The sequence below is a fragment of the Parus major genome, chromosome 3, assembly GCF_001522545.3.
Source record: "Parus major isolate Abel chromosome 3, Parus_major1.1, whole genome shotgun sequence".
In the NCBI taxonomy this organism is placed as follows: Eukaryota; Metazoa; Chordata; class Aves; order Passeriformes; family Paridae; genus Parus; species Parus major.
The window spans coordinates 41,828,042-41,845,725 of NC_031770.1; the positions used below are offsets into that span (position 1 = coordinate 41,828,042).

Genomic DNA, 17,684 nt, shown 5'->3' on the forward strand with positions numbered 1-17,684 from the left:
AAACAGACAACAATTATAGCCCTACAAACTGCCTGTCTGCATCTGTAAAGGTGCATAGCAATGACTGACGTAGGAAGGCAAAAACTCCACAGTTTTCATTTTAACTCACGAGATACTTATCACACACAATACAGAAATTACTCTAAACAGTCTTTACAGCATGCATGGCAGCTCCTTCTCTCTGAGTATTTCATGAAGCATTGCACTGTAAAAATGAAAGACTGTCAAACTGCTCCAAAATTTCAAGTAGCAAAACTGAAAAATGGCTACAACACACAGTACTGCAAAGCCTCCAGCATGAAGAGTAAAATGAGTTCCAATATTTCCATGCAGTTAAAAAGCTGCATTTCATCCCAGATAGCCAGCAAAATTACTTGCATCTGGGAGAAATTGAAAAACCCACTGTTCTCCAGCAGCAGCAGTGAGAGTTACTGTGTACTCCAATGAACACAAGGGGTCTCTTTTGGAACATAGCACTCTCACAAACTGAACAAGTGTATAAAGTCTCTACCCATTCAAAACTGATTTTCCATCTCCATTTTCACAGACTCTGGGAAAAATCTGCACTCAATGAGATAGTATCAGTAACTCTGTAAAAGGAGTATTTTTAAACACAGTGCATATCCACTATGAAACTCTAGCCAGTGTAAACTGCAGCACAGGCATACTCTAAACTATTAGATCTCAGTTAACTACAGCTTGCTCCAGTAACGATAGTGTTTCTCAGGGTGGCATAAACACTTTTGCAACACCCACCCCCCCACCTCGCCCCCCCCCCCAAAAAAAACCCCAAAAAACAAACACCAAAGAAAAAGCCTGTAACATGAACTGCATAAATTTAGTTTTGGCCAGACTTGAGAATTGCTTCAGATGTGTCTACTTAGAAAAAAAATGTGTGCAATTTGCTATGTTGCTCATCTTGGGTGATTAAGTCCTTTCAAGACAGACCAGGCACAAATGCTGTCCCAGCTGTTTCAACTCTCCATGCTCCAGCCACACAGACACTTTACCTAAGGTTGAAAGCATAGTTCAGTTTCCATGTTTAGACTTGGCCTCAGTGAAAGTGTCCTGTGGTGCCAAATGCTCTAGTGCCTCTAGCATGGCAATCTGTCTTTTGGGAACTGACAAGAAATATACTGTTTACATTTCAACTGACCCTCAAATAGCTTGGCACACTACTATGTGCAAAATATCTATTAGTGTTAAAAAAAGACAGTTTCTCACTCCTTTATCAGAAGTACATAGGCTTCATGCACCTTAAAAAAATGAAAAACCCAATCCCTTATACTGTACAAAGGGAAAAAATGAGCACTAAAAAGTAATAGATAAATGAATTGGGAAACGTGGATTCAAAGATAAAGCATGAAGGGCAGTAGCAAGTGAAACAATCCCTCAATCCTCTCCCACTTCACTTGAGAAGAATTTAGCATGAACCCAGCAGCAACCAATCTAAGGTTTCAAAGAAAGAATTCCTCCTCCTGCAGACAACAATAAAAGCCACATAATGGTATAGGGACTTCTGTAGTTAATGTTTAATGAGCAGACTGGGTAAAGGCCTTAAGGTTTAATAATACTGGCACACACAATAGCACAGAACTATACATTAGCATACTGCGAATATATGCACTGTAGGTGTCACTTCAAACCATTAATTAAAAGTATATAGAAACTCTCACCTCCAGATCACTGGTGAAGTTGTAGCACATGCAACATTATGCAAATATTGCTCTTATTTTAGTTCACTGTAACAACCTAGGTGAGCAGTTAGAGATTAGAACCTAAAAGAATAGACTGGAAACTGTTTTTTCTTTCCTCACTCAAGAAAGTCCTTTTAGAAAACGATGTGACATTGAGAACAGCACTCTAATGTTTATATCATGGCTCATCTTACACCTTTTATGCAGACAGTTTGGTTTCCACGGTTGCAGGAACAATTATTTACAAATAATAGTTATAAAAAAGGGGGTAAGTGGATAGAGAACAAGCTATTTTAAATACTAAATTATTGTTAGCACTGAAAGAAGTTTTAAAAATCTGTAATAAGTAAGGAGTTTAGCATATAGCTGCCTTCTCCCTCTTTGAGAAAGAAGATGAGAAGAAATTTTTTTATTTATTGTTATTTAGGGCTTCAAAAGTAATTCTGCTATTTGCTGTCAACACTTCACACTACCTAGACATATTGATATTGTAGTACTTCTCAATTTAACAGGGTATTTTTTTAATGGCAAAGCTATAAACACTGCAAATTTTCATGGGTCACATGTGAGCGTTTTCACAATTACAGATCATGGCTAACAAACATTTATGTTTTTAAAACACATTCCAAAGCCTTCTGTTTATTCAGAAGAGTTTAATTTTTAAAGTAAACCAGCATCTTGAAAAAAAACTCATAGACACTGCATTGTTGATGGGCTTCTAAACTAGTAAGCAATTAAAGCCTGCATTATCTAAAAAGAGAACCATAAGCTCTGGCTATTAGCTTTTTCTGACACATTTACACAATCCTACAAACCTTGGAGCAAGTCTTGCATATTGGTAAAAGGCAGCATAAACTTTTAAGAATTAGTATGATAAAGATGAACTTTTAAAGCAGAGAACAATAAGGCCAATTAAAATCCAAGTCAAGAAGCAAGTGACCTACAGAACTTGAAACTTGATCTATGAAAGGGAAGAACAGTATGTTAATTGCCCACTCCACAACTGCAGTGATTATGAGCTTTGATTCTTGATGGGTTTTTTTAAAGTCTGTATTCCAGTACAGGTACATACCGCCTTTTAAATCAGCTGACGCCCCCACGTACTGGAAGTTGTCCATATTAATTACATCAATAATAGGAGACACAACTCTGGTCTTGTCCTAAAATAAATGTTAGAAAGTAATATTGAAATAATGAAATCAATATATAAAGATTCAGGCAGGATGTGATGTTGAACAGTTCAGCAGGATTTCACTAGCATGTCTCCCCAGCTCTCCCCCTACTTCCACTTACAGCTCTGAAGAGCCCATGCTGTGAACAGCACTGCTTCAGAGAGCAGAAACCATAGGATATGACTGGAAATCCTCTTTCTATTCTAGGCTACTTTTATTCAGTAATTCCCCTCTTCTGAATTGCTTTTGAAGAAGGCCGTAAACTTGTGGTTCTAAATGCAGTCAAGCAAACAGCCCTTCCATTCTTACTTTTTAACCCAATGCAAATAAATTCATCCAGGCAAATCATATTTTCCACAGCAAGTATCCAGGCATGCAGTGGACTACAGTCTTATTATTTTAACCTTTAAGGGACACTTGGGCCCTTCTGCAATCTGAAAAGTCTTAGGTTAATGCCAATCCATTTCCCACTTAAGAATCACACTTCAATAACAGATACTTAGATAGGAAAGAGAACCTAAAAAGCACCTCAAACTCATGAATGCTATTAATTTCCAGCAGCCAAGGTTCCAGTGGTATAGATAACCACAATCTTCTGTCCACCCATGGTCTTGTATACTATTCTGAGCAATGTTAATTATTTTAGCTGATGGGTTTGAGAACAAAAATCTTTCCAACAACTCCACGTCTATCATCCAGTAGAATCACAAGACCTCAGTGTTCTAAAGTAAGACTCGTCTACTGTTAGAAATGCAGTATTATGGTTAAGCCAGTTTGTCTCCATGACTTATTGCTTGAATTTAAAAGTTTTGAGCTGCACAATTTAACATCTTTCAGAGAACAGATAACTTCAGAACAGCATATCATCAAATCTGTGAATATTAAAAAAAATGTTTTCAACAAACAGGAGATATTTTGGTAACTCCTATTATAGAGAAACTTCTCATGGTTAAAAAAAATACAACCTAAACATCTCCATTTTAGGAATATATTTTCTGTCTTCAAACAACACATATATTCTAAACAGTGGTTCAAGCAATATATCCCCCTTGCTAATCAGTATTTTACGGAACAGATTGGAACCAAATTAGTGGGAGAATAGCTTGAGCTCATAAGAAGATACTTAAAAGCAACTTAGACAAATGCTTTGCTTGGTCCAATAAGAACTTTTAACAACTTTTAACACCTCTTTTCTTTTATTGAACCTTAGCTATTGAATCTCTGCTGATTTTTAATAAGCCCTAATTACATAAATGGCATTTACTAGGTCAGTCTGCCTGAGTGAGCAAAAGGTCATGAAATTCTGTATCATCCAAAAGAAGAATGGAAGCAAACCCAAGAGAAAAAAAAAAGCAGAAGACACATTGCTTTTTACATTCCCTTTATTATTACTGCAGCTATGCCACCCAGGCCAAAAATCTGCTTTTATGAGAGTTGTAATATAACATCTGATATGGTCTGCTATTAAGAATTAATTAGTTTGGTATAAAGCAAACTAGAAATGCAAACAAAAAAAGGCCAACCTGCTGTCTTCCCCCATCAATCATATCTTTAGCTCCTGTTTCTGCTAGTGGTAGCCTCAAGCCCATGTTTGCAATGGCAAGCAAGGCACAGTTTTGCTGTGTTGTATTTGGGTAAACTGTAAGCACTGTATTTTACTTGCAGTAAATTACAATTTACTGCACCTTCACTGCAAAGTCCTCTGTGTGTGTGTACACCTTCCTGTATCACTGAAATGCTTTAGATGTACCCATGCCCTTATTTTAGGCATTCTATATATAGTGAAAGAATTAAGAAACTCCCTTAAATGAAGACTGATGAGACAGAAAATCGAGTTGAGTTATTCACAGTATACCTATGAACATAAAATACAAAAATGAGAACATCCTTCCTTTCTTTCTCATTTATTCCTTAGCTGAAATTGAGACAGCTTATACATCTATGCACCTCTCTAAAAGCATTTTTAAGATTTGGGTTTTTTCAAATGGTTCTACTTGGCCGGGTTGAGCCTGGTGGTAAAAGTTGCCCTAGTTATCAGGTGTCACATGAGGCAGAGGTTCATTCATTTCAGCTTATCTTCATTGAGCTGCATAAGCAGGTAGCATGTTGCCTCTATACATCTGGGATTTCCTCAGGCTTTTACTGCTGGTCTGATTATTTCTATCAATATCAGTGTAACGCCACATTAACACCATTTGCTACACCTAACATATTTAAACAAGTCCCACTTGTTTCTCGGACAGCCAAATACCCAGCCCATATGCATTCAGTCCAATGTATAAACCCTATGCTTGGATATGTGCTGTCCTTCAGTGACTTGAAAATACAGGATTTTCTCAGTAGCAAAGCAGAAGAAAGCTTTGTACATTCTTAAGGTGATGCTTTGTAGAGCATTAGAAAGTTGCTGATGCAGAGACTAAACTAAAAAAGAGCTTATGGGTCCCCAAATTACAGAGTTCACTCATTTAAAAGCTTAAAAATTGGCTGCTCATTTTAATCACATCATGGATAACTAAGTACCTTGCATTAGGATAATTTAACATAGAAAATCTTTTGCCTTCTAATGGAAGATGCAACTGGAAAGCCATGTACTTCTTGGTGAAGGTAATGAAAAGAAATACCCTGTGAACACTGCAAGTCTCTAGCACCTGAGAATTTGTAGCAAACTATTTCATCTTGACAATTTGTAAGGAAGTTATGAATACTCTAGAGAGTTAGACTTTATATATTGTTCTCATAAACCATGAGAAATTATCCTTGAGATTCTGCATGCATTGCTTCCTCCTTCTAAGAGTATCAAGACCCTTCAAAGATTAAACTTAACAACACTCTTAAGAGAAAATTTATTTCTCTTTTAGTATTGTGCCAGTTAAAAGTTGATTCACTCAAAGTCAAAAAGACGTGAAAAAGCAAGCCACATCTCACTTACTTTTAGTTATCTCTTCCTTTTAAGATCTTTATTTAAAAATACCTTCCTATATGTGATAGAGGATTTACTGCTATGCTACGAAAACAGATCAGTTCAGTTCTGCACCAGAATATTTCAATTTATTTTTCTCATACCATTGCTGAATTCTAAGAACAGAATGTCAAAGTGTTTAGAAATATGAAATGGAAAAAGCCACATAGACAAGTGCCCATGGAATCACTAGTAGTTATTGATGTTTTCAGGACTATGAGTACTTATTACTAAGCTGACATTTTTGAGGAATCAAAGGGTTAACCTCCACTGTCTCCTCATTTAATCACATATACACACAAACAACAAAAAAAAAAACTAGAGGGCATAAAAGGTAGCCTTAAGAATCAAGCAGAAAACCACTTTCCAGGAAGGAGCAAAGAAGATATACCAGCTCCAGGTTGCACCAGTATCAGTACACATTCTGAACTCTAAAGCAGTCACCATGTGTGTATGTTGCTTCTGCATTAAGCTCTTTGTACAAATTGCTGTAGAAAAATCCCTAGCAGAGTCAGACCCCCTCCAGAAATGCTAAGAAGACATGGCTCCTGAAAAAAGGAAGATATTATAACCAGGAAACCATCTGATAGAAGAGAGCTATGGGATGGATCATGCTTCAATTCAGGAAGAAAGCTTGATATCTCAGGTGTTAGAGGCAGAGCTTTCTGAAGTGGTTATAGAGTATCAGATAGAGTACTGCAGAACTGACTTGATTCAGACTGTTTCTTGGAAGCTGTAAATTCTTATAACACACACAACTAATCTCCCAAAACTTCAACAGAAATAAATGCCAAGTGGGAAATTCTGGAACAGAAGAAACAGAAGAACAAAACACACTTTCCACCAGATATATAATAGATATAGGCGCATATCAGAAAACACAGTATTAATGAACAGGAGCCCTGACCTGAAAAAAATTACCAATGAGGCCAGAGCAGAAAAGAGTTCAGGTCTTGTCAGCTTCTTGTCACTGAGACTATAAAAAATACTGCCAATTAACATCAACTAGCATACTGTCTGCCCTGTGAGCAGAATTAATCCATTTAAAATAACAAAGAGCTATCATATACAGTACATAAACACTAACCCAGTCTTAATTATTTGAACAACCAGAAAGCTTAAAAGCTCCTCTTTCAAACCCCATATCTGTTGGCTGGGAATTTTTGCAGATGACAGTTAAATGGAATTCTATATTCATTATTTATTTAACAGTACATCAATCTTTTAAGAATAGAAAAATATACTCATACAGCTGAAAACTATTCAGTAGCACACAATTAGTGTGTACTATGGTGACAGCTGGAAGGAGCAAGTTTTGGAGGATCTAATAATTCACATGATACAAAAAAGTAGCTGCTGCAAAAAGAAAAACGCATACCAGCTTCTCCAACCTAATACACCCCATGCAATGCTGGATCTTGACAAAATTGCCAGCAATTTAATAAGAGGTTTTTATATTCTGTTACAATGAAAAGGTAACACCTCTTCAAATTCTATATCAGTTTCAGAAAGATAAATGAGTATCCCTTGCAAAAAGTCATACAGAAGAAAAACAGGAAAATGACTACATAACTGCCTTAGCAAATGCAGGGTTTTGCTGACCAAAACTACCACTTCTCCTCTTATTCCTTGAATAAATAGACGCTTCAAACAGTTTACACAAAAGGCCTGAAAACAGTTCCCATGTCCGAGAATTCATTAGTGCTTTAGCTGCAAGTATTCTCCACTTCTTTTAGAAACATATTTAATGCCTTCAAGTTTATTTTCCTAGTTAATAATTACAGAGAAATTCCCCCAACTCTTCTGAGTCTGCAACACTTTAGACAGGCACAAAAATAGGAAGAAGTGCCCTGGCATTCATACTCAAGGGCTTTGTAGGCGCTGGGTACTTTTTTTAACAGTGTCCAGGTTTGAGCTGATCAGTTATTTCTACTCCAAAACAGGATTTCAACTGCTGATGTGTCTTGGGCAACTTGCAGTATTTCTGGAACAACCAGTAAATCTAAGGCTAATTGTATGAGGTTCAACAAGGCAAAGTGCCAGGTTCTACACTTGGGTCACAGTTTCCTGTAGGGTTGATGTTACAAGTTTAGGGTTGGTGACTGACAGCAGCTGAACATGACCCAGCGTGTGGCCCAGGTGGCCAAGAAGGTCAATGGCATCCTGGCCTGGATCAGGAACAGTGTGGCCAACAGAACCAGGGCAGTGATCATCCCTTTGTATTTGGCATTGCTGGGATCTCACCCCAAATTCTGCATCCAGTTCTGGGCTCCTCACTCCAAGGAAGACATTGAGGTGCTGGAGTGTGTCCAGAGAAGAGTATCAGGGAGCTATGAAGGGTCTGGATCACAAGCCCTTTGAGGAAGGGCTGAGGGTGTTTAGCCTGGAGAAAGGAGGCTCAGGGGAGAGCTTATGCTTGGTACAACAACCTCACAGAAGGCTGTAGCAAGGTGGAGATCAGTCTCTTCTTACAAGTAATTAGCGTAGAAAAGAGGAAGTAGACTCAAGCTACATCATGGAGGTTTGGATTGGGTATTAGGAAAAATTTCTGCACTGAAAGAGTGGTCAAGCATTGGAACAGATTGCCCAGGAAGTGGAGAGGTCACCATCCCTGGAGGTATTTAAGAGATGTGCAGATGTGGCACTTCAGGGACATGGTTTAACAATGGGCTTCACAGGTACTTGGGTAACAGTTGGATTAAATAATCTTAAATATCATTTCCAACCTGTATGATTTTATGACTCTAAAAGCATCAAAACCAAACAGAATAAAGAAAATGAGTCATCAATTGATAGCTTCTTCATTTGCATACTGAGAATACAGGGTTCACTTCCTTCTCTCCCCCTTTCTGTTTTTGGGTTTTTGGGGGAATGCAAAGGAAAGCATAAGGTCAATAACTAAAGAAATGGTCATTAACCAGAGTAGCTTAGCAAAACCATTTTAATCAGAAGTATTTTGGAACCAAACCTTTTCTGAAAGACTAGCTTTCCAGAAAAGGAGTGCAATTAAGAAAGAAAAAAACCCCTGTTGTCTTGAGTACTCCACAGTGCTTTTTTAGAATCAAACTTCATTCCATTTCCACTTCAACTGAATTCTTCCAGAGCAAGTTAAGTAGTATAACCAACCCCTGGAGAAAACAGTATCATTTCACTCTCAAGCCTCTCAATTGCTTTTCCAGGATACAGACTAAGCATCATTTTCATAGATGCTGAGAGCCTCTAGTTATTGCTAGCTTCCATGAGAACTTTGGTTTCACAAGTCATCCTCTCTCCTATTATCACACTGAATCTTAATGAGGCATAAAGATTCAGGTAAACTGAATCATACCAAGATGATATTGGTAGAGGAAAATCATACTTTGCTCAAAAGATTTTCAGCTTACTAAGGCAGTCCCCAAAGAACCAAGGAAGCATATATTTGAATTACTTGCAAAGATGATAATAATAAATATTCAGATTTTATGTTCCTGTGTTCAGAGATTAAATGAACAAAAATATGTTTTAATCATAGAACACTCCAATCATCTCCATCATCTTAATTCAGGGGAGAAGGTTCTTTACGAAAACAAATAAAGTGAATCTAGTATAAACCAGATGGCTTTAAAATTTAAAAGCTGTTTCTTCAGGAAATTACTTTACAACTTTTTACTAACCTCAGCTACTCTTTCCAAAAGTGGTTCCAGCCAGTGTTCATTGCATTCACAGTGACTGTCCAGGAAGGTCAACACTTTGGCTTGTGCCGCATCTGCCCCTCTGACACGGGAGCGCATCAGGCCTGAGAAGTAAAGATAAAAAGTTTTAAGTACTTCCTGGGGAAAACAAGCAACAGTAGTGAGAAACTATTGCATTCCAAGTTAGTAATTAGTTGAATTACTCAGACGAGGCAAATACAAAAGCACCATTATCAAAATCAGATAGTTAAGAATTCAGTTGAATGACCCTATACCAAACAGCCTGCAAGTGCCCAACCTACCACACTCTACAGGTTTCCATCTGGTTTAAGCAGAAGAAGCAAAGTACCTTTTACTCTAAGTGGTACCTACACTGGTAAATCTTCCTTAGGATTGGACCTGAAAACAAGTATGTGTCCTAAAGTTCTACTATGCAACTGAAGAAAACACCACCATTAACTTATTCTCCCCATCTTTTTGCCACTCCCATCTTACTCCTTTACCAGAGTCTGTACATTCTTCTATTAACTTGCTCAAGAAATAACCATGTTACATTAATTCCCATCTGAGAGCTTTACCCCAACCCTTTGTCTTTCTCTGTGATTACAGCAATTCTCTTGTTTTGCAGTTTGTTTGGGGGTTTTCTGTTTTGAATGGATATCTTTAGGCAGAAACTTCTGGCAAGACAAATGTTCTTCTCTATGTCTCGATTACACAGATACCCTCACTGATTTACTCTGCTCCTTTCCTTCCTTCCCTTTTACTATTTGTTCACTGGATGACCTCACCATTCCTTAAAGTTCCCTGCTATATATGTACATATATATACATATACATATATATATATACATATATATATATATATGTACATATATATACATATACATATATATATATACACACATATATACATATATATACATATATATATATATACACACACACACATATATATATACATATATATATATATATACACACACACACATAGCAAGCTTCCTCCTGTTCCTTCACAAATTTCCTCCCTACTTACTTCTACTACTATTCAAAAAATCATTGATTTATTTTTGTCATGTGAGACCAAAGCCAAGTCTCGGGTTTTGGGTTTTTTTCTTTTTCTTTCTTTATTTTTTCCTACTAAATCTGATCTGGTTTGTTTGGGCATTTCCCCTCCCTACCCCCACAACTGAAATACTGTAAGAGTCAAGCCTTTTACTTACTGCTCCCTTTAAATAAATACGCAAAATATAACTATGCCAACAGAATAAAAGATGCTTAGGGGGAAAAGCTTGTTTGCTCTCATCAACATTCAGTAACAGCCCCATCAAGATCCTTTTCCTATCTCTCATTTCAAGTGTGAGCACAGTTCCAGATACTCACTGTGTGAGTGGCTCTCCAACATTTTACATTTTCTGTGGCACACTGACATCTAAGTGTACCTCACTCAATTTGTGCTGTTGCCTCAATTTCAGCCTTTCAATCTGCTCTGTTTCATTTCTGCTCCATTTTTCCACATCAAACCGTCCTTCAAGCACTATGTCTATACATTTTTTAAAAATTTTTAATTCCTCCCCCAAAGAGCTTATTATTTCTAAATAACATTGTTGTAGAACCTACTGCCTTACTCTAATTCTATAGAAAACACACAATAGTGTTTTGAATTGCAGAACTGGTGACAAAAAAATGGAGGAGAGCACTTCGGTCATTGGGTCCTCCACAATCACATTCAAGCTTACTACAAATAGAGCTGAAAAGGTTCCACTGTCCATAAATAAATGCTCCACTGAGCATTTATTCTGTAGACTACCACACCCTCAAGCACACCTGTTTCCATAACAAACTACAGATAATACTACAATGAGACTAAAAGCTACTAATATTTATTTCTGAATGAAAGGCAGTTAATGTCATCCCCTCCACTGACACCATCTCTTTACTTCAAATTTTGTTTTAAAACACACTGCTTTCCTCTATTGTTCATACTACTGAGCTACTCTTAGAATCCTACACATTAGTTAATTTCACCAATTCTCTTAAATTTTAATTTGTGTAATATTTAATCTTAATCTCACACAAACACAAAGTAAACGAATACTCCGTCTTCTATCTGCAAACAGTTCTTCTTTTGACATAACAGATTTGTCAAATTATATTTAATTTTCACATATACTGATGCACATTCCTAAGCATGTGGTTGTATATGCATTGCAAATTAATATTTCAAATTTAAAATTAAAAATTAAAAGAAACAAACATCAAAAATGTGTTACTTCATTCTGTTTTTTCCCTAACTGCTCTCTCCATTTTTAAGTGATACACTGAAAAATGACATTAACTTACTCAGAACCTGCCAATCATGGCAAGTCATAAAAGACCTGCTTTCCTAATAAGCCTTTGTTCACAAGGATATGCCAAACAGAATATTTAAATACTAAGAACCCATCAGCTATTGCAATAACTTTAATTATGGGACAATACAGGTTTTGTGCATATCATTTCCAGTTCCTGACAATTTAATGATTCCAGCTCTTCTCCAGGCCAGGCTAGCAGCCTAGAAGATACAGCTTATAAAAATTAGCAAGCACATATCTACTAATTCAGTCAGCTATTTCAACTGTCAAATCTCAGTTATTATTTCAAACAGCTGTAGAACAGTATCTAATACTTTCAACTCCACTGTCAGTGAGCTGCTGACTGAAGGGCTCAGTGATGTGAGATTCACATAGCAGCATAGAAGAAAACACAAATCTAAGACAAATTTGTTATAGGGCTCACTAGCTTCATCAAAACCAGCATACTTGGTCCCAGCCCTCCTGGCTGCTCAAACCCTCTTAAGTCAAAGCAAATTGTTTGTCTGGCTGTCTATTAACTAAATCCATAAAATGATATCTAATAAGGGAACCAGCAAAAAAAGAAGGTATTTTTCAGTTACATCATTTCAAACACAGATACATTTTACAATGAGACCTTATGCACAATGGAAGGAGCTTAACTAAGGATTCAGTCCAGTAACAGAAAAGAAAGGTTGAAGATGAAATTAAATTCCTGAAGGAAGCTCTCACCACAGGAGTCAACAATGGGCAATTGTGCACAGAACAATATGGAAACAATCACAATTACTGTTTTTACCTGCACAAATAGATTTTTTTATTCCTTCTACTAGTAGATTCATAAAGTGAAGATCTCTCTTCCAATAAGGAATGTAAAGCAGAATGTTCCTTTAAAAGACTTGATGAAAACTAACAGAGAAAGCAACACAGTGGAATTTGTATCTTACTTCCTTAGAATTAAGCCTACCTTCTCGCCGATCATTTCGAAGAACCCGTACTTTTTCAATTTTTCCCAAGAGAGCACCATCATCAGCTTGAAAAAATAAAACAATAACAAATTTTAAAATCACCAAAAAAATTACAAAATATCAAATTATGAGAACCAGACTGACATCCAACACTGCATACCAGAAGAGAGGCCATCTTCAAAGAAAAACAAAAGCTTTGTAAATGAAAATGTTTGGGGTCATAATTAGATACTCATCTCACAAGAAATAAAGAAAAATTACCAGGCTAAGAAATTACTACCTTCATTATGTTATTTAAAGCTAGCTTAAAGTCTTGAAATAGTTTTATTTAACTATTTTTTCTTTGCTTACTTTAGACAGTTTCTATATTGCATAGAGAAAAAAAACTTTCATAGGATTAAATAAACTGTTTTATTCCCTATAAGAAAGCTCACTTTCTAACCGACATTTAGACAAACCTGACCTAAGCTAGTATTAGCAAAAGTAATGCAAATATAAACATTAGCTTCTTCTAAGAAATACTACTCTGATGTCCATTTCAATTGTTTAAACTTATATCATGACACCCTAGTACCTACAAGACAGTGATTTATTTTAGATTCAGTAAGATTTTTTTCCGAGAGACTGATGGAGACAGGCATTCATTTAAACAGCACTACAACAATATTTGTTGCAAGCCCTATGGGATTTAATTTTACTTAAGATAACATACTGTGAAATGGCTCTTTTTAAAGATACACTCTTGTCCTTCAGTCAGAGAAGCAATAACTAAGAGGAAATATTAAAATATACTGTAAATATTTATAGAAACTTCACATTTCTACAATGACAGATATGGAAAAGTTAAGACCTGGTTTTGGCCAAGTCTCTGTAAACTCCTATTCAGGTGTCCTATTCTCAACTGAGTCACCTATCAGCATTCTACAGAAAATCTTACCAGAATTAGCACAGTAAGGCAGGACCCTGTAAAAGTACTTACGGTCATTACTGTAGTCATCCACCAGTATGATTTCCTTAATAAGATGTGATGGACTTTTTTTAAGGACACTGAAACAAACCAAAACAAAAAAACATTCCAGCAGTGTTAATTTTCCATAACATAAAGCAGTTACCTTTTTAAGCTTCAGTAGAACCTAGCTCAGGATGTTAGTTTCAACAACAGCTGTTGGCCTGCTCTTACAGAAAGCACGAAAAGAGGCACATATATAATTTTGTGTGTTCCTTCTGCCCTGCCTCCCTACTCCCCCACCCCCACTACTCCAGCCTCCATTAGACAATGTCCAACATGGAAATTTTGAAGATATCTTTGAGTCAAGTATCACCTGGGAATCCATCTACCCTGACTTTTTCTTGAAAGAGCCAGCCTCCAAGCATCATCTGGCAATCAGTCACATACTTTCATTCCTTTAAGTTAAGGTGAGCAATTTTGTTTAACATCACTACTTCAGGATGTAAGAACTGAAGATCTCTATGAAATTAAGATTTATTTTTTCCTCTGCAAATAGTTCAGAAGAACACAATGGGTTGTTACTTCCCTTGCTTATCATAACCTGACAGAAATGAATGGCCTTAAGGAAAAATTAGTCTCTCTTATGCATACCTGACAACCGTTCGAAGCAAGGCAGATCTTGCCTCGTTATGAAAGGTGATCACCACACTAGTGGCTGGCAAGTCTATCCTCCACTGTTTCCGTTGACACCTGAAATAAATGATACCTTGTCATTTCAACATAATTTTTACATCCCAGGCTTGGCAGTCAGCCTTCACTGCAAAGTATTCATCTATTAAACTCATAGGCACACTGCCGAAGAAGAACGAAATAGCTTGTTATCAAGTGAGATTACAATCAACTTAACTTTTGACACTTTTGGTAACTGTTTTAGTACACAAAAGACTAAAAAGTCAGTGTCAGAGATGGGCAGGTTCAGAAAAGTCACCACATCATCATCATCATTGCACTACGTCAAATGTCTTTTGTGCAGCTGAGCATGAAGAACCCTTCTTTTACAGTAAAAGCATTCAATACATCTAAGGGAATAAGCATATTTTCAACAAAAATGCACAGGTTCACAGGCTACCACACATTTCTTCTTTAGAATGGCATGTGTTTCACTTCTGTCTTTATTTTTAAACTCCTGGAACATCCTGACCTTCCTCATAGATAAAACTAGTTTTTCATTCTAATGAGAACTTGTAAGGATCATAACATTCAGAATCTTAAAAACAGAGCTAGCTGTGACAATGCTGAGCCAACTAAACACGAAATCATATCCTTCCAAATCATAAAGATAATGAAATATTCCATCTATGTCAACTCATTTCTCATTACCTCTAGAAACCTGAAATTAATATAATAAGGTAAAAGAAGCAAATCCCAACATGAACCCTTCAGGAGTATATACAGTTATGATATTTAATCCAATAAAATAAACCTAAAAAAGGTATTACACTCATTGTATTAGAAACTAACAGTACCAGAAAACAACGTATATTGAGTTTAGCCAAAAGCATTACAATGTGACAGGTCATGATACTGATTGCCATTTGTGCAGTGACACACACCAGTGAAGTATTTCTTCCATGTCCTTTAATTAAAGGTAGTTTTCATAGGCCTACTTGTCTTCAGAAGGAATAAACCCAACTAGCATACACCTGGAGCAAATTCAGTGACTGACTTCAGTACTTATTTCATCAATTCAATTTCTGTAAACGGCGCAGTACTGATCAAACGAGTTTTTAAGAGAAGTTTGCCCCCCACACTTCTAAAACTAGGCCTCTGCCTGTATAAAAGCCCCCTCCATGCCTGATTAAACATCTGCAACATGCACCATAAACAATGCAACCCCCAGCTTCTGGGAATCACAAAGCAAGCAGCAACGTGCTTCTTGCCCTGGCCCACCCTACAAAAACCTGGGGTGTTTTTGATATGACACAACCATAGTGTCACACACATTAGTGCCTGCATGAAACAGAACGTTACCATGCTGCAGTGACCTCACCAGCTCTGAATAAAAACAGTCTATGTATGCCCAGCCTACAAGTGCTGTGTCAGATTAGCAGGGCCATCTCTGGCTGTGGTGGGCATACAAGATGGCTTTGTCACTAGTGCCCAGGGTGGAACAAATAAATCTCAAACACTTGTATGCTCCCAAAAAATAAAGAGCAGCTCCTCTATTGTGAGCTTCTGCCAATTCATCTAGATAGATAAAAGACGTACAATTGTTATAATCCAAAGTCTGCAATGCCAAAGAAGATATTCTTTATTCTGCTAACTTTCAAATTACCCACAGAGGACAGGGCTACTGTGCATGCAGTTATCACATGAAGCACTTGCATCAGAATAATTAAAAAGTCATATTAAACTTATATTGATCTCTTTGCATAAGAGCACTTGAGCCAGATCACATATTAGGGGGAATTACTCAAGGCAATGAAGCCTCTCCATTTTAAGAAAACTGAAGAGAAGAGCACTACTGTGTATTTCTGAGGGAGAAACAAGCCTTCTGGACTTCCAAATAAAACTGGAAGAATGTTTCACAAGTATTACTGTTTTCAGCTCTTCATAAATCCCTGCTTTAATTGACTCAGTATCAGTCTTCCTTCTATTCTGCTGTGTCAACAGGGCCACAGTTAAAATTCAAACCAAAGAAACAATGTCATTATTTTAGGCACAAAGATTAAACTTTGTCTCCCCAAGCTGCAGCACTTCAATTTTATATGAATAATAAGAAAGTATATTTAGTTAAGATAGAACTTGAACTGAAAACTTCAATGAAGACCTTCAATGTTTAGCATAGGTCAGTAAAATCAGTCAAAACATGAAAAGTACATTCTTTGCCCCAGAGATTTGGACTAGATCGTTTAATTAACAATTTTCCCCAAAACTTCTGTGATTTGTTTGAAACCACTTTTTGACAGAAATATGCATTTTAACCAGTGCAAGGAGAACATTCACTTCAACTGGTACTAAAGACACAGGAAGGCTTGTTTCTTCCTTATTTAAGAATAAAACTTAAGTGTGAAGTCAGAAGCTTCTAATATGTGCCAAATTACAAAGAAAACACAACTCAGTGCAGCTATAGTACTTGGCAGTAATTCCTAAAAATCATCACAACATATCAATTAGAAGATGTGATCAGAAATCACTAGTCCAAAGCATACATGGTGAACATTGGTCCACAAAAACCAGAGTATTTAATCCTTCATCCCACTTGGGAAACTATTTTATACTCACAGGAGGGCAGCTCTACGAGTTCCCTGTTACAACTGTGATACTCACTTGTGTATCACTCACTTTCTAGATCTCCAAAATCTGCCATGAAACTAAAGGAAACCCAGAGGTTTCTTAAAGTTGTTCAAAGTGGTAGTTCCTGCTCAGAGTCCTCTCCACTTCCTTTCTTATGTTGCATCTGCCTGTTTCTCCCTTCTTCCTTTCGCTTAAAACAAAGGCAAGCAGCTAAAACGAGTGAACCAAAAGTGTCTTCTGATAGTGCTGGCAGGCTTTCACAAAAAGCATGAGGAAATCTTTGGTCTTCCTGCTAGAAAAAGTTCATATGATGTAAAAAAAGACTTAACCATATAGTATTAAAAGATGCATAGTTACACTCACATCTACATATCTAATGCAGAATCCTGATAAACTCTTTCTACACACTCTAGAGAATTTCAGCAATTAAAAAACATAGCTATGTAATTTCTTTTAAGTCAAAAAGCCTCTTTGACACATCAATACAATTAGTAAGTGACTTAAGAAACAAAGCATTTCTCCACCCAGACTTCTTTCCTTAAAGAAGACTGCAACAGCTCCACAAGAGATCTTAATATCAATTCAGCTGTCTTCAATTTTATTACAAACTAATATGCTTTGAAGTGTCACGTGCTCAGATA

At 36.8% G+C, this 17,684-nt stretch overlaps 1 protein-coding gene across 2 annotated transcripts in view; it reads right to left on the minus strand.

Annotated features, from left to right (window-relative positions):
• GALNT2 (polypeptide N-acetylgalactosaminyltransferase 2) overlaps positions 1-17,684 on the minus strand; it is an 89,664-nt gene that overhangs the window by 19,312 nt on the left and 52,668 nt on the right. For both annotated transcript variants that reach the window (XM_015622630.3, XM_015622631.3), the window contains exons 4-8: positions 14,398-14,496; positions 13,777-13,844; positions 12,797-12,862; positions 9,482-9,603; positions 2,770-2,857 (exon numbers count right to left, since the gene is read on the minus strand). In XM_015622630.3, coding sequence (XP_015478116.1) covers positions 2,770-2,857; positions 9,482-9,603; positions 12,797-12,862; positions 13,777-13,844; positions 14,398-14,496 — 443 coding nt within the window. The remainder of the gene's footprint in view (positions 1-2,769; positions 2,858-9,481; positions 9,604-12,796; positions 12,863-13,776; positions 13,845-14,397; positions 14,497-17,684) is intronic.